Source organism: Meleagris gallopavo, chromosome Z (assembly GCF_905368555.1).
Source record: "Meleagris gallopavo chromosome Z, MGAL_WU_HG_1.1, whole genome shotgun sequence".
Lineage (NCBI taxonomy): Eukaryota > Metazoa > Chordata > Aves > Galliformes > Phasianidae > Meleagris > Meleagris gallopavo.
In genome coordinates, this window is record NC_139435.1 from 53,054,014 (window position 1) to 53,077,748 (window position 23,735).

The window sequence follows — 23,735 nt, forward strand, 5'->3', positions numbered from 1 at the left end:
GCAACGTCTACAACAAGAATGACTCTTTGACAAGGAAGGAATGCTGGACTTAGAGTTAATAATTGCCAACTAAAAAGTTTGGGCATGACCTCTTTGTTCCCTGCTTGAACAGTGACAAGGGTGAAGCTAAAAACTGGTTACCAACACAGAAAATCTGACAGACCACTAAAATATTACATCGAATAGCACCAAGATCTTTAGATGTTATCTGCATGGGCAGATAAGGCAAAGATCCTATTTGTATTTTCTTAACAGTCATTAAGAAATGTATTTTCTTAACAGTCAGAAAACTGTTATAAGGATTAGAAACATAAGATTTCCCCAGGATTGGCGGCGTCTCTTCACAAAAGCTGCATTCTGCTCCTGCTGGCATGCCTGCATGAGTCTACAAGAATGTAGAGAAGAGTGAACAGCTGACCTTAACTTGGTGGGACTTCAGCAGCATGTCATTGTGGAGGGGGGAAAAAAAGAAAAAAAAAAAAGCTGTACTGACCTCTCTCTTCAGTCTTGGGGCTTAACTCTTCTTCTTTTTCTTCCTCATCACTGCTGGAGCTCTCTGTTTTCCCCTTCATTTGTTCCAACTGGTCCAAGTTAACCCGTCCAACCAGCTCAAAATTACGACTCACCTTTGACAGAAACACTTTTGTCAGCCATTAGCACAACCAAAAGCTACTCAGAAAAAAAATACACATATGTCAAAATGAAATGCAGCACACCCCAAAGCCTGCTCAGGCAGAGGTAACATGCAGACTTCATCAATTTAACAGACATTTATTTTCCATGATCATTTTTTCACCATTTAATCAGTATTTCTCATTTTGATATTCAAAAATTAATGGCATTCAGTAAATTCTCCTAATTTCTTCTTGTTTTTAAGGTATTGAAGGTAAAAAAGTCCAGGAAATACAAAACGCTTTAAGTTTTATCCTAACTGGACCATTCAACTACTGTATCAAATACTGCCATTGCACATCCACACTGAAGAAAAACGACTCATTCAGCTTCATGCATGAAAGAATGGGTCCTTTACTAAGCACGTGGCTGCTTCATGCCACATGCACTTTCACTCATTAATAACAGATTAATTCTCATTACAAACGGCTGCAAAGTGCTTTGCAAACTGATATATAGACTATAATGGGAACACTTAATCCATCCATCAAACTCAGCTAAGCCTAGGGTGAAATGCAGCAGCTACTAAACAGATCAGGGCAGCAGTATGAAAGCAACAGCGTAGGGCACAGAAGTCGGGAACTCCTCCACATACACCAGAAAAAGCAGAGGAACAGTCCAGATTTACAGTGAAGGCAGACTGTGGGAGCACGACCAGGATACCACAGCTAATACTTGTTGGATGACAAGCGCCCTCTGAGCTCGTTGATCACTGCTGGGAATTTGGATTCATCTTTCATGCAAAAACACAGCCCTCCAGCAGCACAGGCACTGAGCCACAGAGGCAGAGACGATGGAGAGAGAGGAATGAGTGCAGTACAGCACATCCTGCAAGATGCTGAATGAAATATCAACCCCCACTGGCTAACTTATATGTTTCTACAGAAAAGGAAATGTGAAAGAACCAAAGGAGCATGTGAATTAAACTGTAGTGTATCTCCAAATAGCAACTATCCTAAATGCAGTGGAGTACAGGTAATCAGGTTCTTATAGCTAGTTAATACAGACAGCCAGGATGAGGCTCTCTGACTTGACTTGTTACCCATGGAGACTTAAACAGACAAGACCAGATGCAGGACACTTAATTCAACACCTCTCATGCACAGGAACTCTTTAAGGCACAATATATCAGTTGTGTATCTAAGCACTGAACATAGACACAAATTAATAAGACATAAATTACAAAGAGAGATGGTGAAAAAATATCCTACACTACTGGGAATATTATTATAGGTCCAAACTGGACGAGAAAACTAGGTATGGGAATAATTGTCCCAGGCTGATCCAATGTCAAAAGAATGAGGATTAATGCCTCCTGCACATGGCAAGATTAGAAGATTCAGAGCATCTCACATACCATGTGAATTGCAGAAGATTCTCAAAGAATAAGGGAGAAGTGGGCAATTACACAAAGCAGGCTAACCTAAGTTTACAGAGTTTGCTTCTACAAGATTTCTTTTTTTTTTTTTCTTCTTTTTTTAAGTGTGTAGAGTTTTGTTGGGACCTCTTATCTGCTATTACTGTCAGTATAAATATGTCTGGTGATAAGAAAAGTGTTGTTCAGTTAAAGAAGTGGGAGTGACCTTTACTGAAGACTTGGGTGGGAGTTTTAGTGAGGAGATTGCCTCTAACAGATAGAGGCAAACAGCTGCCTCTCTGGACGTATGACAAGAAAATACTCTGATAAGTACTCCAAAACACATCTCCGTTCTAGAACTGAAGTATCTCAGCTACAGATACAGAAATTCAAAGCTAAGAGGAGTCTATGGAAGGCCTTGTAACCGAAACCCAGAGATTGAGCTCCACAAAACCACCAAAGCAGTCTTAAGCTAGGACCTGGCTATATTTGCTGTTTATCTTTCCCTTGTTAAATGTAAATAGGGATGCACTGCCCTTTTTGTTATTAAAATATGCATGGCATGACATGCTGCTGAAGATGCTAGAGCAATCTTCTGTTTGGAATCTCCTGCCTTTTAGACAGGCTGAATTACACAGCCTTAGTATTGTTTCATCATGTATCTTTTTTTGCCCTTTAAATAAAATTAAGATTAACAAGTGCCTTTTCCAGATGATCATGTTCTACATAAAATAGTCTGCCAATTCTGGTCATCCTAAACAGTTTCAGAAACCCACAATTTTGAATTTCTGGGGGGGGAGGGGGGGAAGGAATAACAGAAAACAGGAGTTTAAGTTCTATATGGAATTAGTTTTCAGATGGATGGAAGGAAAGCAGGTTGGCTAATCAGAGGGTACAGAGTAATTTAGGGTACATGCAAGTACCATAAATGCAGCATTTACAGGGAGATAGTTGCAAATTAAAACTATCTGAATCTTACCTTATGCTCATCTCGAAGGTGAGCATCCAGTTCCTCTGTGTGTTTGGTCTCATAGTAGCAGAGTTGGCATTTGTAAGGTTTCAGTTCATTGTGCTTCTCTATGTGCTGCTGCAAGCTCTCATCACTGGAGCAGGTAAAGGTACACTTATCACAGCGGAAAACAACTCCCTGCAAGTACTTTGATAGTTTGGAACGGCAGACTTCAATGGGAACAACCCGCTCTTCTGTAGGAACAGGACAAGGTTCACTTAACAAATCTTACGAAGTATCAGGACATGTGTCAACAGGGTGGAAACTACCATCCACACAAGGACCAGAATCTCCTTTACGGGTATGCAAGTCTGCCTGCATAGGAGTGAGACCCAAACTGGACTACCACACACGGAAAAAAACCCACAAAATAACTTCTCTGCAACAACAGGGTTAATCCTTCAATGCTACAAATGCAACTGCTCTTTGGGTTAACAAAGATAGGATTGGAGATTTGGGGGTGAATGAGACTCCATCTGTGAGCCAGGATCCAGAGGCTGGGAATTCAAAAGCAGACATAAATCAGCCAAATCAATAGACCATTTTGGTTCAGCACTTCACAACAGCCAGAAATCGCTGCTAGAAATCTAATAAAAATGGAAGGCGCAGAATGCTGTAAAAATCAGAGCTGGTACTCTCAATGTCATATTCAAAGCTGCTCACTGGTGACTGAGGGGGCAAGTAAGGCAGTACCTTCTTCCAGAAGAGACCACGCAATCCAGCCAGCAGCAGAATCTCCCGAAACACCCATAACTTTCAGAAAGCTTAGGCTCAAAATCTACACACATGTCATGTCACGCATCCCACAGTTCAGGTCAAGGACATAGGCATGTACTGCAAATGCTTTCACAGAGTTTCTAAACCCTTCGCCTCTCAAATAAAATACAGACATTTAACAAAGCAGTAATTAATTTCAATTTTTTTACAGAGTAAGAATCAGATGTGTGTAACACCCTTTCTCTGTGTTTCCCAAGCTGTGTGCAGAAAGGAAATCCCAAACTTAACCTTTCAGCAATAGGTCACCAGAAAATCCTTTAAGGACCAATTACGGGCTTCTGTTACTCAACTGGCCTTTTTAATTAACATTGAACTTTAGTGCTGCTATACCTTGTGGACTGCAGATTAGAGGAGGATCCTCCTCATACAGTCAGGTTGAACAACAGATAAAAACAAATGAGCAAAAAACCATAGGCCAGAAACTCAGTTAACGTGAAGGGTAAGGGGCAATCCTCGTACAGATCTGAGCGAACAATCCATTCCCTTTAATAAGGTAGGTAACATCACTTCCAAAGACAACTAAAGAAATACAGATTGCTTTATGGCTTTTCTGGAAGGCGGCGAAAGCTCTGCTATTCTCTCATCTTTAGCCAGTTCACACACCACCACTGCTCACGAGACCTGTTCCACAGCCCTCAAAATATTCTATCTTCCTCAGTTTCTCCCTGAATACTGAAGGTTTCCTATCTCACGGCTTCCTCTTTGTCCACTTCAAAAAGTAAAGCTTTTCTCAAAGCTATGTCTTTGAAAAACACTGAAGACTTGTGGTTCTACACTAACATCTCTAGCTATACAGATGCTGAATTGTGGCCTTTCAGTGTGGCAAGCAGGGTAGGGAAAATAGTCTAAAAGACAACAGAATTTGAAGTTGTGATTCTGTGGTCACAACTTTTTTTAGGTTCTTGCCACTGTATGCTTTTGGACTTCCTGATGGAAGCGAAGCATCCAGTTTCAAAAGTGAAAAAGCCAAGTTAAGTGTTCAAAAAAAGGAATACCAACTAAAATATCTGAAAATTCCTCTTTCCTCTATGGATGGCACAGATTTAAAAACAAACAACCACCACAAAAACATTTTATCTACCACTGTGGAGCAATGCAGGATCTCCTAACTAACATCAGGGAAACCTATTATCTCACAGACAATCACACATATGATCATCAAATGAAAGGCAGCACATAACATGAGAAAAAAAAAAACAACAAGATAAAAGTAAACATCAGTTATAGCCTGAAGGATCTTAGGGGATGATTTACAAGTTTTACGTGAGTGTTCATAGTAAGTTTCCTACAAGCAATTACTGGGAACTTACAGAGTCATTTGGACCCAGAATTTCACATTTTATAAGGTGATGTCCCAGACCTGGTTTGCCTTTATAAAGCTGTTTGTATTTAATTACTCATTCAGAATGCATTTATCATACGCAAACAACTGGCAAAATTCCAGCAAACCATAAAGGTTCCTAACACAAATTGAGAGATTTAGGTGGTGGGTTTTTTTTGTTTGTTTTACAGGTGTCAACTTCTTCAGACTTCAACAATGTCTAAAAAAGGACTCCAATGTATGCCTCATAAAAAAATATGCCATGAATTGTGGAACTGTAGCAGTAAGTATAGGGAAAAAAGAATAAGAACAGCAAAACAAACACCTAAACAGCATAATCTCAGTTTAAGAAACTCAATCTTAGACAGAAATATTCAGGTTAATTCCAGAGCAGATCAGAGAACACATGAAAGGCCACCAATGCAGTAGGCACATGCAGTACAGAAACACAAAGCAGACATATTTTTTTCCTCAAAGGCATAGAAAAAGACTATGGCTTTATCAGTCCTTCAGTGTAAGGAAAAATCTTTACTCAACAACACACCATACCATACATGACTCAATTCCTTCCCTTAAACATAGACCAAGTACAAACAGTTCTACAAATTATTTGGTTATGTCAGGTGTTTGTCCACAGGTATTTTTGCCCATAATCAGTGTAAATCAAAGTTACAATCATTTAACACATAGCATTTTGTGTTCCATTAGCCAAAAGCAAGCAGAGCACTGAGGTATGTATGAGTGAAGATATGAACACAAGGGATAATAGCAGAAACAACCATGTGTATGGAAACAGGATATTTAGCAACAAAGCCTTTGGGAAGGTAGAGTAATTTGAAAATTTCACTTTTTTTGTCTTGAATTTACTAGTCAATAGAAATGGATGAGATTTCTATTAAATGGAAGAAAAAAAAAATCCCTATTTGTACCAGCAAGGGAGTAAAATGATCTCAAAAAGAAGAAAATATAAAACCCCAAGGATTTTAAAGTAGACATAATAGTGATCTTGGTAAGTTGCATCAGACATGAAGAAGTATTAACGTGTTTCAAAATGCGTGGTGGGAATACTACCAAAAGGGATAATGAAACTCAAGTGTGCTGTCCAGACTCAGTTAAAGCTAAGCTACTCTGCTGGCTGTGGAGCAAGATTTCACTTTCTTCTCCATAGAAGCTTCCTGTGCTTGCCTAACCACACTTTCTCTCTTCACATGCCTGCACAGCAGAGGACAAAACCTTCTAGCTGTATCAATCCCTTGATACAGCCTGCCAAAAGGCAAGGAACCTATGCTCCACATGTGCCTATAGAAAGGACACTGAACAGCATTTACACTGATAAAGAACTGATTGAACAGAATAGTTACATCTGCAGAAAGCCTCCTGGATGCATCCTGTTTCCCCCCATCCTTAACAGGAAGCAAATTCCTTGTGTAATTCTTTCTTACACACCATTCAGCCTTACAGCTTATGCTTTAGCCCTGTACAAGTCAAATTCCACAGCTACTAATTAAGAGACATATATATTCTCAATTTTAAACACACACTGCTTCATCAAGGACTTTGGATGCAACAATTTGGAAAGAATGTAAGAGTTACACATCTGTAAATGTGTCTTTTTACACTGGACAAAAATTAAATATGAAATGGATTGAATCCTTCGCTCTTGATTTTACACGCTGCACTACTCCATCTACCTAAAAAATTAACTTTTTTGGACCACAGCTCAGGACTATGCTTGTTTTATAAATATAAAGCCAATAAAAGAGGAAAGATATCTCATGCTATGTTCAACATCTCTCAGCCTCTTTCTCATGAGGGAGATTTAACAGTGCATGTTAAATCTTGTCAAAATCATCTGCTTCAGATGCCAGGCAATAAACACAACTGAAAGGTTATTTTTTGTTTTGTTTTTAATCTGGATACATGCACTGGAAACAACTTTAAAGGATGACCATACTTACTTTACTACCATCACTCTTGATGCCTAAGAAGATCCCTGTGCTTCCTTCAACAGATTCTTTACCAGCTACACTCCCATTTGTATTAAAAGTTATTTTATTGATTTACCTCTTCCTGTGCACTAGTGGATGTATAATCATGTCATTTGCTACCGGTTGTTTCAGCAGCACAAGGACTCAAGGCTGGTTTGTGCAAGTGAAGCAACAGCTAAACAAAAGAACAGATCTGGTGTCACTCACGAGGTAAATAACTTCCTGCAACTGATCAGAAACACCTCTGTAAAGGCAGCACAGCTTCTTAAGCTCATGAAGTGCTCTTCTACTAGTGCAACAAGAAACTCCCAGTGTAAAGTTTATGTTTGATGGGAACTCTCCTAAGTAAGTCCATCAGTTTCATTCTATCATTCTATCTATAATTTAAAAAGCAGTGCTCACTGGTGCTCTGGCAAGTAACAAACCAGACGCACCTTGACATCACTTGAAATCACAGAGTACACTGCATAGGGCTTAACTAAACCCTCTTCTCCTCTGAAGTGAGTTAATTCTGGAGTATGGCCTGTAGCTGGGCAAAATCTGACACTACAACACCTTCAAAGACAGGAAGTAAATGCATCTGACAAACTTTTACAACCAAACAAAGTAGCTTTATAATGTGCATTTTGAATCACTGGCAGGTCACTTTTTCCCAGATGTTTCCTCAGAAGGGCCTTTTTAACAGATAGAAATTTGCATCAAGTCTGCCAACATCACTCTTTTGGTACAAGAAGGACTTTAAGTAACCAATACTGGGAAATTGTATGTTACAAGGAATTACATTAGCACTTGTCACACCAGGATCTCCTCCAGCAAAAGATGGCATGCAAAACTTGTGTTTGTACACCACCAGTATCCGACTGTGAAACTCTGCCCAACCTGCAAGCAGGCAGAGTGCCATCCCACCACATGGATTAGGATTTTGGCAGCCAACAGACCATCTACAAGCATCAAATGTGATAGCTATGGGCAGGAATCCCAGCCCACAGAGCCCAAATTACTGTCTCTTTTGAGCTAGGAAGCCTGTAGTTAATATAGCGTAGAAGTCCCCAATCCCACTTTTAGTTAGGTTGAAAAAAGAAGAGAGAAGAGAAGAAGGAACTGAAGTCTTAAAGAAAAACGAAAGTAAGATAATTCTTGGTGTGATCCTAAGAACAGTAAAACACATCATGAAGAGAAAAAATTCAAACAAGCAATCAGGAGATATTCTGTGGTCTTGATAGCTAGTTGATACACTGTTCTCCACAGCAGTTTATGATAGCAAGGACTTTACAGTAACAAAGACAAAAGCAGGAAACAATTTTGGCTTTGATCAAAGCTGCATATTACCGCTACTCTTGGTAAGTGGGTGCTTGAAGACTGTTAAAATTGTTTTTAAGCTCTTTCTCTAGAGCTGTTAAATCTGCCCTGTTTCAGCACCAGTTGACTTTGAACTCTACAGGAAACTAGTAAGATGCACACTCAGAAATGAACAAAAGATATGGAAGGGCTGATGGTCAATTTAACATACTTGTGCATATGTAGAGAGGAGAAAATTTAATGAAACCAATCTGAAACACAAGGGCATTGTTCAGCATTTCTCTCAACAGGCAGGCACATAAAGGACACACATTACCTCTGTGCAGAACTATATGGTCAATCATGTTGCGTTTGTATTTGGTGTGATATAGGCAAAGAGGACAGCGAAGGTCTTTGGGTCCTTCCTCAGGAACTGCAGAATGCCCAGCTTCCACGTGCATAGTAAAAGCAGATCTGCGAAATATGAGAGAGAGATGGGAGCAGTCACAAGAGTTGTGCGGTGAACAATGAAGTGTCACTGCTCTATAAGGGAAGTGTCGTGTAAAACAGTACAGATATCTCTCAGCCTTGTCTTCATAGTGCCACTTGGCATTTCAGCAGGGCTACTCACATGAGTAACACATGAGTATTTGCAGGCTTGTATCCTCAAATCACTGACACACATTCTGACAAGATATTCATTTGCATGGGTTGCTTTATAGTCACATTGCTGTAGTTAAGATAACAAAAGAATCCCCATCTTTCATGCTCATTATTTATCTTTAAGTGGAAATATTCTGTGCATTCAATTTTTAGTAACTAGAATAAAATCTATTAACAGTTCTGAACTTACAGAGGTGAATATAGATTTTTATTCTTAGCCACCTCTATCTTTGTAAGATAACTCACAAAACAGCTAAAATATTTGGACTTGGGAAATGAAACACACATGAGCTCGGGGTGATCAGTTTTAAAGGATTAGATATGAGGACCTGAAAATCCAAGACTGAGAACACTCCACTTATTAAGGCAGAAGAATGAATGAATACTCTACAGCACTTCTGAACAAAAAATCTCATGTTGACATTACCTTAGCTGCATACTTAAAAGTTGGAAGAGGCATGTAACTCCTCCTTCATACAAAGGAAAATAATTATACACTTACCTGACTGCTAGCTCAACTACTGAAACGAGAGATGTCTGTGAACTTGGGGGAAGTGGTTAGTTTTTTTACTTAGAGTAAGGGTAAAGAGAGAATGGACAGTTTGCCACACTGAAGTTCTGCTTGTCAGTTTGAGCATGAAATAGTTTACTAACACAAGCGGCTCCCGGCACAATCCAGTGATGTCTGAATTGCACAGGTGTATTCCTACTAACTTCAGTGAGTTCTTTCATACATTCAAGTTTCTACAGTGAGTTGAAGAGGGGATTTGTAAGGGCTTTTCCGACCTTTTTTAAAGAGAGAAAACATGGTATACTTTCAAAAGAAGACATAATCCTTGCCATGTTTGAGACACCACGTGAAAGAATACAACTTTTTTGTAAGTATGAGTGTATTTCATCAGCACTTGATTTAAGATGTTTTTATTTCATCTTGGTAAAATGCACAAGATGTGAGCATATTGAATTGAGTTGATCACTGGGAATCTCGAAGATAGATAGCAATCAGTACATAAAGCATAAGCAGCAAACAATATTACTGAGGCAGGGAGGGTCTGAAGCAACAAAAGCTACAGATGCGTAGCTAGAAGTTGCTCTTGCGTGGATTCACTTAGCTGAGAGAAGGTTTGTGCTCAATATTTTATTCAACAGAACATTTCTCCTGTACCCAGTCATACTGTATATTGTCACTAGTCTCTTAAGAAGTCGATATATCTGAGACCTCAAATTCTAGCTAGGAGATGTAGGTGCAAGGGTCCAGCATATCAGAGAGAAATGGTGGAGAGCACAGGTGCATAAGCCTTTTTTCATTAGAAAACAGCAACTAGCACACAAATACACACACACACACACAGAAAGACAGCTGAGATTTTAAATTTTGCAACATCTAGTTGAATTTGCTGAAATGCCTTTCTATGTTATCAGTAACTCCACAGAGTGCATTCCAGATAGATAAATAATAGAAGAAATAAAATTACACGAGAAGGGAGAAAGGTTATGTAATTTCTCCCATCTATCTCTCTTACTTATCCTGTGCATCCAGGAAATGACCTTATTTTTGTAGAATATACTTTCATACTTTAGGATAAGGAAAAACCTCTAACTGCTTATGTTAAATAAAAATGCTACCTGTTCCATCTCCTCCAGCAAGTAAAAGCTGCTGCAATGCTTTCATCTGCAGCAGATGGTACTGGCTGTTGTAGGAGAGAGGAAAATGGATTACATGGATGCTGCTGTGATCTGGCTTGGCATTTCCTATGTTCCTCTCTCTGGTCAGCAGTGGCCATGTTCTGCTGCTACAGCCAGCTCTCAAAGATCTCAGAAGTCTTTTCAAGAGCTAAAACACCCTTGTGAGTTCAGTTTATCTGTTTTCCACAGTACTTACTTAAAGCCTGTATAAAAGGAACAATCTTTGCACTTGAAAAGTTTTTTCCCTCCATGCTTGTCACGGTAGTGACGCCGAATGCTCTGTATGTAACCCGAGGAGAATTCACAAAATTCACAGTTGAGGATGGCTTCCGTTTTTTCCATTCCTGCAGCACTCCCTGAAAGTGGGATTGGACTGACGTTGTTGTTCCTGGCTAAAGCTGCAGACTGGTAATGGTTCAACTGCTGCTGAACATCAGGAGGCTCCGAGTATGAAGAGTCTGCAGAGAAACAGAGAGAAGTTGTGGATCAGCAAATTTGAAAAGATCTTCTCAGTACCAACTGACTTTTGCAAGTGTTTGACCAACATACTGAAATCCACTGATAACTTTCTAAAGGGGTTAAGAAGCAGAGATGTAGCACTTCTCCTAATCTAATGTGAATTCTACTGTATGAAAGGTGATCAGTATAAATTATGTTTTTTAGATCTGATTGGAGAAGGAGGGAGAAGAAATGACAGCTTTAACTTAAAAGTAGTCTAAAAAGAAGTCTTCCTTTAAGACTTTTTCATTTGTGAAAGTAAATCATATTAATTGTATAGCTGAGTGTTTAGGTATTTCACGCATCTATCTGACCAGATTCACTTAAATATTTTATGCCAGTTAATACTAGATGAAGATCTGGCATAGGATACGTTTGAGTATCCTACCTAAAGGGAAAAAAAAATATTAAAAAAATAAATTGATACTCATCCCTACTCATTCATGGAATTATTTAAGAGACATTAAAAGTTAACTCACAAAATGATAAAATTTTACTTTGTCACATTTGAAGACATCTTCACAAAAAGTAAATTCAAGTACTCTCAGTTCAGGATGTTTGAAATGAAGTCATCATTAAAAAATTAAAACATATTTAATCACAGATTCCAGTAAAGCAAACTTCTAAGCCACATTTCCTCAAAAATTACTAATTTTTGCTAAACTAAGAAAAAGACCTCTTTCTATGGATACATCTGTACAGACACATCCCTTCTAAAACCAAGTAAACTCTATCATACCATTTTAATGGCATGTGGAAAAATACAGCCCACAGATAACTCAGTACTGAAACTAAAAGTTGTAATACTTTAGTTGGACCCCACAAAAAAGGGCAGGGTGTGTGCTGAACCTTTCTCGACACAGTGCTTGAATGTAGAAGTTAGGAATTCATCTCCTTTGTCCTATATAGCCCACAGCTGCCCATGAATGGCACAAATGAAAGCAGATGAATAAAGCACAGATGAATTTCAGTGTAACTTTCCTGAAAAGAAGACAAAAGACTCTTCTTAAGCTTTTTGGAGGAAAGAAAAAAAGAAGAGAGAAAAAGAAAAGAAGTTGGGAAACAAACTGTACTGGCCAACTCCTGCTTTGATGGGTACTTCATTTTCCAAAGCTTAATTCCCTGAGGCTAGATAAGTAAGAATTCTCAAATATACACACACACACGTATACACACACACACACACACACACACACACACACACACACACCATCCATTATAATCAATTAGTAAGAAGAAACAAAAGGCAAACAGTCCTAAACAGCACTCAGCATGGGGACTCCTCCACTTGTCTTCAGATGAGCAAAATGCTCACTCCTTTTCCTAATTACCACAAAAGAGAGTTTAGTTCATACATGCCTGAGAAACAAAAAACAAACCAGCAACAACAGAAAATCCAAACACACTAACAAAACACAAGCTAGAAATGACTGTCTCCAAGCTCCCTGGGCTTCATCTCTAGGTGTACAACAAAAACAAAAGCCAACATGAAAGATTCTGTTAAATGAAATACCTTTTTGTCTTTCCTATACAAGCCTCATGAACAGAGGCTGGATTATAATACAACATTTATTGAGTTTTGTTTTCACCACTTCTACAGCAGGTTTCCCCACCATGGAGGGTTCACAGTGAGCTCCACCTACTCAAATGTCAAGGTTTTCTTTTCCCCTTTGTTTGAAGCAGGCTCCCCACCAGATTACGGTCTAGATAGTAATTTACATTCTGCTCCTCAAAGGCATCAAAAGCTTCCACCACATCATCAATGTTCCCACCAAGGCCTCAGTGATGTCTACTCCAAAGAAAGCTGCAGGTTTAAAAAAGATGTCTGGCGTCTATTATTCCAGCTTTCAACTTGCAAATAAGCATTCATACAGACTGGGGGAAGATCTCCTTGAGAGCAACCCTGTGGAGAAGGATCTGGTGGTCCTAGTGGACAAGAAGATGGACATGAGCCAGCAGTGTGTGCTTGCAGTCCAGAAGGCCAACTGCGTTCTGGGCTGCATTAAAAGAGAAGTGGCCAGCAGGGAGAGGGAGGTGATTGTTCCCCTCTACTCGGCTCCTGAGAGGCCCCATCTGGAGCACTGTGTCCAGGCCTGGGGCCCCAGTACAGGAAGGATGTGGAGCTCTTGGAGCGGGTCCAGAGGAGGGCCACTAAGATGATCAGAGGGCTGGAGCACCTCTGCTGTGAGGAAAGATTGAGGGAACTGGAATTGTTTAGCTTGGATAAGAGAAGGCTCTGGGGAGACCTCATTGTGGCCTTCCAGTACTTGAAGGGAGCATATAAACAGGAGAGGGAATGGCTGTTTATGAGTGTGGATAGTGATAGGACAAGGGGGAATGAAAGATGTGCAACTTGGCTTCATCAGGAAGACTTCATCCAAATTTCAAAGATGACTAAAGGCATGGGAGATTTCCCATCCATTTCACCAAGTACTGAACCACACTGCACATGCCCACTCCGAAATGAGTGAAGGCTTGGGAGAGAAACACTGTCTTTAGTTTCTTACAACCATGCCTTTTAGCACATAGCAACAGAATGGACAGTAAGCAATTAATAGACAAGGCAGTGGAGGCCTTAGGATATTTATTTTTTATTTTCAAAAGCAGCAACTGAAGAAAGAGCTAGGGAGGCAAATAAAAAACAAAACAAAAACAAATAGCGAAGAAGCAACAGTACAGTGATTTTTATCAAACGGCACAGCAGTATTGCCTCAAACTGGCAAAGCATTTCTATGTGTGCACCTACTCTATTTCTGCTGGAAGTGTAGGTTGATGCTCCAAAGTGCTCTGTGTGTACTTTGGTGCAAAGCTGACTTAGATGTTAATCAAATCCTACAAGCACTTTTGCATCTACTCAGGCCTTGAGCTGGTGTGCCAACCTGATGGACACCTGATGCCAACCTGACAGTGTTGCTGCTACAACGTGATGCCTGGATGTTAAGACTGGAGAACGAAAGAGGAAGAGAGAAGAGTTTTTCCCTCAGAATACCAATCACCAAAGCATGGCTATACATGTACATTTGTCCCACCTCCGCCTTTTTCCTTTACCCCAAGCACGTAGGGTTGGAAGCACTCCAGGAAATCATTAACAAGCTTGGCTGGAAGCAGAAATTGGGCCTATCCATCCATGTGTGAAAAAGGTAAAATGGCTTTATAAAACTACATCAAAGTCAGAAAACAAAAGAAAGACATTAAAATAAACAAAGGAAAGAGTAATGTAAAGTTCTAACTAAGTAATGTAAAATATGAGCCAAAAAGAACACACAGAAGGAGAGAAAATGAAGAAAAATGAAACACCAGGAAGTACTGATTACATGTTAACGAAAAGAATGATGTTTTCTCTTTTATACAACAGCCTCAAAGTACAACAAGAAAGTAAATGACAATGCACAGTCCTGAAAACTTAAAAGAAAAAAGACATACACATCTTGAACACATTTAAAAATAATTTTATCTAAAGTGAAAGAAAGACCTTGCTGTGCAACTCTGAAAGCAAGCTAACAGCATGGGATGTTCGGAAGTAAATGAAAGGACATCTATAGTCATGTCAAGAGGAACAAATTAACAGTAACTGAACAGTGGCAATGTTGCAAGTCTCATGACTAGAATTTTGAACACATCTACCTACAGATTACCTGCACAGGAAGAGTATCAAGGTTAGCAAGTACTTGACTTCACACCAGCACCTGTGGATCTAAAAGACCATAACATCACTGCTTGTATAGAATGGCATTCTCATATCCAAATGGGAAAATGACTACTTGATAGAAAAGCAGAAGAAATGACTGTCTGCATGGTGTCCCATCAACACAGCCACATCTAAATTACTGCTATGTGCTAGTTACAATGTGTAAGAGAGTTTCATTGTCTCTGCAAGGGGGGAAGAAAAATAGCATTTCTAGAAGTGCCTACAATGCTTCATTGGCAGGTAAGTGATTTTGCCATTCTAAAAACTTCACCCAAAGTACAGTCATGAAGTGTGTGTCAACTCTACTGAAAGTCACTGCCTTGTCCTAAAGGGCATCTGCAGTCCACACCACAATGCAGTACAATGGTGAAAGCTCAGCTTGATAGATACCTGAAACCATACATGAGGGAAATATACATACAATGAAAACCTACCACAAAAACAAAATGAAAACCCAATTTTCATGGATCTTCTGCAGCATCTAATGTGTTTCATATACCTAAAAAAGGAAAACTGAGATTTTTTCAGAAAGGAAAAGAAAACAAAGATTCTGATCCAGTTACATAAATTTACTTGGCAATAAAATGATATTTTAGTTATTTATAAGTATTTTCAGAATTATTAGTAACCATGAATACAACAATAAAATGGACAAAAACAAGACAACTAAAGCAAAAAAAAAAAAAAAAGTAAAAACAGATAAGAACACAACTTAGAATAAGTCTATGCAACAGACAATGACCAACTGTTGAGAAATGAAAGAAAAACTGCCTATTTAAGAAAAGAAATCCAACCATTGCTTCATTCTTTCAGAGTGAACAAAATTAGATGCATCTAGATACAACTACTTATATGCTTGTGTACCAAGGAGAGGGATGAAGGGAGAAGCATTGTTCTAAGAGAAGCAACTGTTCAACTACACTGGAAAGCATGTTTAGTTCAAGATAGAGGCAGATAAAAATGAGGACATCTTGTTTTCCTAGTAAACTCACATGGAAACATCAAAGACAAAAGAGATCAGCTTCTGAGAGATAAATGAAACTGCAGAAAGTAATGTTTGAAATAGAATGTATAACTAAGTAAGACAACTCTATGGGGGAAAAAATTATTGCCTAACAATATAGGCCTTAAGACATAATAGATCTGTGAAGTCCTCAGCAGACCAAAAGGAATACACTTGGAATGTTATTTAATTTATTCTGAATTAATTCACACTAAGGAAGATTTCTATTAAGGCAGAGAAATTCCAAGGAATTAAGAAAAACAGTAGACGTATGGAAACGTATTTGTGAAAAAACACATTAAGATGCAAAACTACAAAAAACAAACAACAACAACAATAAAAAACAGCAAAACCAAAAAACATATGTTTAAAAGCAAGTAATATCAAACTATCAGACAAAATTTTTTAAAAAGGATTAAATTATGGCTATATTATGGCATTAACTTCAGTCTAGAGAAAAGAGGTCTCTGGGTAAACACCATAATAACCTTCCAGTACCAAAGCGGGGCCTACAGGAAAGCTGGTGAATGACTCACGAGTGTAGTGATAGGACAATGGGGTAATGGCTTTAAACTGAAAGAGGACATATTTGGATTAGATATGAGGAAGAAATTCTTCACTACCAGCGTGGTGAGGCACTGAAATGGTTGCCCAGAGAAGTTGCGTATGATCCAATCCTGGAAATGTTTGAGATCGGGTTGGATGTAGCTTTCAGGAACCTGGTCTAGCGGGACATGTTCCTGTCCATGGCAGAAGGATTGGAACTAGATGGTCTTTAAGATCTCTTCCAACCCAAGCCATTACAAAGGCTAAGAGTGAAGTTCATGAGATTTAAGAACAAAATTCCTTCTGAAACATAATGCTACTCAAAATTACTGGCACCAGGAATGGTAGGAAAGCATATAGTAATGAACGGCAACAGCTTGAAAAGTGGGAAGGTGACAAAGTAAAGTGTCATACAAAGATTGTCAAGACTACACACATTTGTTCACTTTATGCCATACAGCACTGACCTGGAAGGAAGAATATGTGGGAGGGTGAAATGTTCTGGCAATACATTAACTGAGGGGAGAGGAAGACAGAACAAGATTCAGAGGGATGCATAAAAATATTCATGAAGAGGCCTTGGCAATCTTCTGCTATGTCTTGTACCTATAGTATAAGGGAGTTTTATTCATTGTACGTTTACAAACAGAGTATGAACCTAATTCTGATTTTTACCAAAAAACCTTTACACTGTTGGGATGTTATGAATGAGATTGAGAGGAAACAAAATTTGTAAACTTATTCACATACATGGAAGAAAACACTAATCAGAAGGGAAAGAGAAGAGTCCACCTAATATTCTAGCTATGTATTTTAAGCATTTTAAATTTTAAAAAAGCCTTGTCAGAGGAATCTGTTTCAGTACTACATGTAAAAGCCTCTTTTGGGTCAATCTCAACTATCTATTACATTTAAGAGAAAAATAAATATACATCCATGCTTAAGAAAGATACATGGACTACATAGTCTTGCTTACTCAGAAGAGATAAGAAACTATAACCATGCTTCTTTAATTTTGAATTCTCTTTTATGCACACACCTATATCTTTAGATTGAGAAAGGAGATATATATATGTACAGGATATATATATATCCTGTATACTCTTTCTATATATATATATATATACTCTCTCTATATACATACATATATATATACACACACACTATGCAGCTTCTTGTGCTACTGTCAAAATCATTTAGAAGGGACAAGAGTTTGACCTAAGAAGAAGAAAATAAAGAATTTTATCTTAGGAACTCCTTTACATAAGCAGACTCTTATGCAGTCTATTGAAGAACCTTGAAGTTTCACAGCTGAGATCAAGAAGAAAGTGATTATAATACTCTGTGTAATAAGACACAAAGAAAAAAAGGTAGGAATTATATATGATTTATGAAGGAAGAACGCAATCGATTAAATAAGTTATACCATGCTCCTTCCTTCAAACAAGGGACCAGTTCAAGAGCTTCACATGTCATACATAATCAAAAAACATTACTTAACACTTGGCTCTTTAGAGAAGTAATTAATATCCATATTAATGTATATAAATACCTGAAGGGAAGGTGCAAGAAAGTTGGAGCTGGGCTCTTTTCAGTGATGTCCAGTGACAGGATGAGAGGCAATAGGCACAAGCTGAAACACAGGAGGTTTTGTCTGAACATCAGGAAGCACATCTTTACTGTGCGGGTGACTGAGCAGTGGCACAGGTTGCCCAGAGAAGTTGCAGTCTTCCTCCTTGGAGATATTCAAAAGCCATCTGGACAAGACTCTAGGCCACCTGCTCTACTTGGCCTTGCTTGAACAGGGGCGTTGGACCAGATGGCCTCCAGAGGTCCCTTTCAATCTCAATCAGTCTATGTCATTCTGATTTTGAATTTCCAACACTCCCAGTTCCTACTAACATCCTCAAGGATAACGGGAAAGGCACATCATGGCTACAAACACTGCCTGAATTCTTACTATATTCAATCAGTGCTGTGATTTGGAAAGATCCATTCTAGGTGTCAAAAAACCCTCCACCATACAGCTACTTAATTTATATTTATCCCTTCTTTTCACCACTACCAGTAGAATTCATTTGCTGGCTTCATCTCAAGTTTAATTTTTCTGCAGTTCTTCAGGTGATTTGGTCACTTAATAGTCATGCACACAATCTTCTTCTGTGCTGCTTTGGTGGCTGATCAACCAATTTTAAATGTCCTAAACAACAGTGCCAAGTAACTATAGTGTTCAAACCCCACCCATTGCTTTCCATTACAATATAGAGATGATCTATGTATTGTGTGCATTGTTTTCCTGCTGTGGGCATTCATGTTCTTCCACCTCTGTTTATCCACTGCCTTCTGTTTTAAGTAAGAATATTGCAGGCTAAGATTATTGCCATCCAAACAGTTCCACTTATTGGTTACTTTTCAACCCTATATTCTTATAAGCATTATTAAAAAAATAAAATACCATTATCTAAGTATAAGGTGGCACTTAAAATCAAGACTTCTGTCTACCTGTCAAACACTGAGATCTCCATGTGTTTACCAATTTCCAAAAAGAAATAAACTGAAAAGTTTTCTAGCTGTTCCTTACACTGTTGAGATAAATTACATCTCATAAATGGAAGCGCTCTAAGAGAAGAAAGGAACACTGATCAAGTCCAACACTGAACTCCACACAGTGCAACCCACATTAAACCAGTGTGCAAACTTCTTTAATAGCAGTAGATCTGTGGTCATGACAACTTTGCTGGGGAGCCTGTTCCAGTGCCTAAGTACCATCTGAGTCTAATACCCAACTCAACTCTCCCCTGACACAGCTTCATGTCATACCTTCGGGCCCTGTCACTGACACAGTGAGCAGAGCTCAGCGCTACCTTCCATTCCCTGTGAGGAGCTGCAGCTACCATGAGGCTTCCCCTCAGCCTTGTATTCTCTGAGCTGAACAAAACAAGCAACCCCAGCCGCTTCTCATACATCTTGCCCTCTTCACCATCTTCACAGCTCTCCTTTGGACACCCTTTAGTAGTTTTAGGTCCTTAAATTGTGACACCAAAAACTGAACACAGTACTCAAGGTCAGGCCACACAGGCACAGAGTAGAGTGGGACAACCCCTTTCGACCAGATAGCTATACTGTGCTTAATGCACCCCAAAATATGATTGGCCCTTTTGGCTGGCTGCCATAGGCATTAACTTGTATACTGAGCTTGCTATCAACAGAACATCACATACCACTCTCTGCAGGGCTGCACTCCAACCATTTGTCCTGCAATCTATGTATAATTGAAGGTTGCCCCATCTCAAGAGCAGAATTTAGCACTTGCACTTTTTAAATTGCCTAGCACGGTAATTTATCAATATCTTTCTGCAGGCATTCTTACCCTCAAGAGAGTCAACAGCACCTCCTAATTTAGCATTACCTGTAAGCATACTCAGTGCCCACTCAATTTTTTGCCCAAGTCACTCATAAAGACAGGCATTAAATCTGCCCTCAGGAACATGCTAGCAACTGGCTGTTATCCCACTTACTGCAAGTAGGTGAGTAACCTTGTCATAAAAGGATATCAAGTTTATAAGGCCTAACTTTCCCTTCACAAACATGTGTTGCATTCAATGTAAGTATTAATACAAGAAACTGCTATCATCTAAATGCTTTGCTTTAGCTTAAAATGAAGAGGGAAAAAAGTTCAGTCCCATCAAGTGCTATATTTTTGCACTCTGCTTCAAAACTGATCCTATTATTACAGTGAAAATACATAGGTGCTGATGATCCACTCAAGACTTGAATGTTGTACTTCTTTGACAAATTGCTGCTAAACTCAAGCTCCAACTTTATGTAATAAATGTATCTCACATATATATAAAATAATACTCTAGAGAGATCATATTAAAATCATAGAGCTTGGCAAGTTCTAGAATGTTCTGGAGACTAATATAAATTAGCATTACTACTGCTGCCAACAAAAGATCTCATCTCTATCCCATATCTGAGTGATCTCAGATCACTGCAGGAAGCATTTTCAAACATTCCTGCTGAAACATAGTAATGATGTTCCTTAAAGAAAAAATAAAAGCAGCTATTTGAATGTCAAACCTTGTGCTGCCAACTATGTTGATGCCAAAACATATGCCCATTTCAAAACAGCTAAAATGAACAAAGGAATTTTGCCTCTCTGTCAAGCATCAAATCCCTCAAGCAGGCTTTAGATCAACAGAAAACAACTGGAGTCTCAGGAGACTGAGAGAATATCAGTCAACTCACACATGAAGGCTACCAACATGTAAGAATGATAGCTTGAAGAAATGCTCTTTTGCACAGTGTTGGTCAAGAAGGGATATTACATATCCCTTCAGAGCAATAGCATCCTATTTTTTCCTGCAGAGGACCTTCATAAATTCCAGGGACAATGGTAGAATGTGACAGGAGACAAGAGTGTCACCTGCCACTTCATCCTCTATCCTGAGCACAAGAATCAGAATGAAGAAAAAAAGAAAAACCTTGAGAAACAAATACAAGGATCTACATATGTATCTTGCTTTTTCCTGTATGTACAAACAGGTCTATTTCTGGCTAACATGAATAAATCCAAGAGATGTTTATTCCTTCATTAATTACTCAAATCCATCCAAACAACTTAATCCATCTTCTCTTCATCCCAGGCAAGTATTTCAGTATCACATCAATTCTATCACAGCGGACTGGCCAAATCCCTACAAAGACTGGCAGCAACCTTCTTCACCCAGCTGCCTGGTTCCTGTCTCCATCCATTAAACCTAAATATAGCCTTTACACAGAAAGCTAAGGACTAGAAAGGCGCACAACAAACAGCAAGTTGACACTCCCCACTAAACACAGTTGATGACAGAATAAGCATCTGCTACAGAATTTCTCAATATGCTGCAGTAAAACTATGCAGCCAAAAAAACTATACTCTAGTGGAAGAAAGCTGCTTAGAACAAGGACGTAACCAGTATCCCAAGTCCTTGAAACAGAGGGGACTTTGTTTGGTAAACTTGGATGTGAACAAGCCCTTTACTTATTCCATGTCAGTCTGATGCAGGAGAAAAGCTCCTGTCTGATTCCACATCTGATAATTAGCTTAATACTGATCACAAGAAAAAAGACACACCAACGAGTGCTTGAGTTTAACAAGCATTGGTAAGCAGTTTTGCCACTGAGAGTACCTCTAAAAGAGTAACTAACGAGAGAGAATAAACCAGCTCTCGGTCAGGCAAAGAAAGAACATGGCTGGAAAAAGAACAAGGCTGCAAGTGAGAAACATTAATCTGATAATTAAGAGAGAGAATTTGGGCATGCAGTGCTACTACTACACTGCACAAAACCAGGGAAAAAGGCAGAACAGGGAAACGTCCCTGCAACCTTGATCATAACTACACAAGTACAAGCATCTTTTCAGCAGTTTGCAGACCACCATTTTGCATACTTAACATGGATGCTATTCTTCCAATTCATCTTGCAGTTAAATAGTTTAGGTGCTAAAGTTTTGTGTGAAGTCACTGAAGTTACTGCTGGCTGGCCATTTTCCCAAACAACAGTCAAGTAGAAGGATCTCAAACTTCAAAGGAGTAGAATCCAACCTCCCTAATTTCAAAACAAAACTCCACAATCCCAGCCTAAATACAAAGGGCAGGCCATTCTGAACTAAGATGAGGCTTCCAGGACATAAGGATTCTAATATGCTGTAATTTCCACTAACAGTGGTAGCCATAAAACAATAAGACACAATAGCAACAAGACAGAAACAACAACAAAGCTGAAGAGGGACTTTCTGCCCTGGTTAGGAGGCGAGAAAAACAACCCTTATGAAATGAAACACTACACATGAATACAGAACTGTGAGGTTGACATAAACTAAGGTATGGATTTTTTAAAAATTATATATTTATTAATATATGCACACACGCACATAAGGGGTAGCATGTGTAAGGATAAGTAAAGTTTGCTTCTTCTTCAAGGTGGAAGAGGAAGCTGAGTGGTTCTAGGCTCACTGGACCACTGTAACAGTTCTGTGTTATTGGTACCAGCTGAGAGAATCTTCTTGAAAAGCTTACTTTCTTCCTCACATATCTCCTCTCATTCCAGTAGTACATTAAATTGGGTTAGCAAACCTATTCAAGGTCCTCTGCACCCCTCAGGATTTCATCTGACAAACAGCATAGGAAACACACATCCTGATTACCCATTACCTATTTTGGAAAAGTGTACAGGAATAGGAAGGGATTTACAGTTCTTATACAACAGTCCCGGAGACACTACTTAGTCAAGCAGTTTGGTAGCCTACCTAGCTCCATCAAAGCTACCAGATAGATTTCTATTCCACTCTCTAAATGAGGCAGTTTTTCCCAATGGCAAAGCCTAAAGTTCAGGAGAAGATTTAACAGTGCAATAGGTGTTCCACTTAGCAATTTTCAAAGCATTTGATCTTTCAAGTAATTCAATTTAATGAAAATATTGACATAGCATGCACCAGGAAACTAAAAAAATCTTCTAGTTCAGACCTTGCATGTGTGCTGGTATCAGTGATAGATACTGTTTGGTTTGCATAACTGTGAAAACTGACTACTGAACTTCAAGGGTACGCATAAAGTGTGCTGCTTTCTACATTTCAAAAGCTGGTTATTAGTGAAAAGGAATGATCTGATACAAAGGCAGCATGACTGAGAAGAAATCAGAAGCCACATCCACATCTTTTACATGCCATTTCTGTAACTCTTCACTCTGTATTCTTCATCAGTAAAACTAAAAACCTATTTTTTTGAACTATTGTACACAGTCATAATGGAAACAAATTTACAAGGCTTCAAATCTGCTAGCCATATGAACATAGAGAAGTACTGTGCTCTACAAAGTATCTAGGCCAAAGGGTTTTGTTGTTTCTTTTATAAAAAATAAAGAGCTACTCAAAAAAGGAATAGTACTTGCAAGGTCAGTTTAGGGCAACTCTTTTACATATTCCCAAGAAACTTCTGCTAGGCATGACGTGACAACATGAAACAATTTATCAATCTGTAGTCATTCTGCTTTATGAGAACCGGCTATACTCATGGATTTCTCTAGTTTTTACAAGGTAGGCAGTCCACCATCTCCTTAGCTCTTGACATGCATCACCTCAGTACTTACACAAACTGTGCACACATGTGCTTTCTCCTTAGGGATGATTACATTGCAGATAACACTTGCTACTCTGCTTTCTTAAACAATTTTTGTGTTTGCCTTGCTTTCACTTCTTCCTTACTGA

The 23,735-nt window shown here is 38.9% G+C and overlaps 1 protein-coding gene across 9 annotated transcripts in view; it reads right to left on the reverse strand.

The window, feature by feature from the left end:
* ZNF462 (zinc finger protein 462) overlaps positions 1-23,735 on the reverse strand; it is a 91,873-nt gene that overhangs the window by 8,290 nt on the left and 59,848 nt on the right. For 6 of the 9 annotated variants that reach the window (XM_085214344.1, XM_085214351.1, XM_085214349.1 and 3 more), the window contains 4 exons: positions 10,948-11,209; positions 8,740-8,876; positions 3,009-3,232; positions 494-626 (listed from right to left, as the gene is read on the reverse strand). In XM_085214344.1, coding sequence (XP_085070470.1) covers positions 494-626; positions 3,009-3,232; positions 8,740-8,876; positions 10,948-11,209 — 756 coding nt within the window. Of the gene's footprint in view, positions 1-493; positions 627-3,008; positions 3,233-8,739; positions 8,877-10,947; positions 11,210-18,038; positions 18,120-23,735 lie in introns of all 9 variants that reach the window. The other 3 variants (XM_085214350.1, XM_085214348.1, XM_085214352.1) reach the window with 1 other exon arrangement.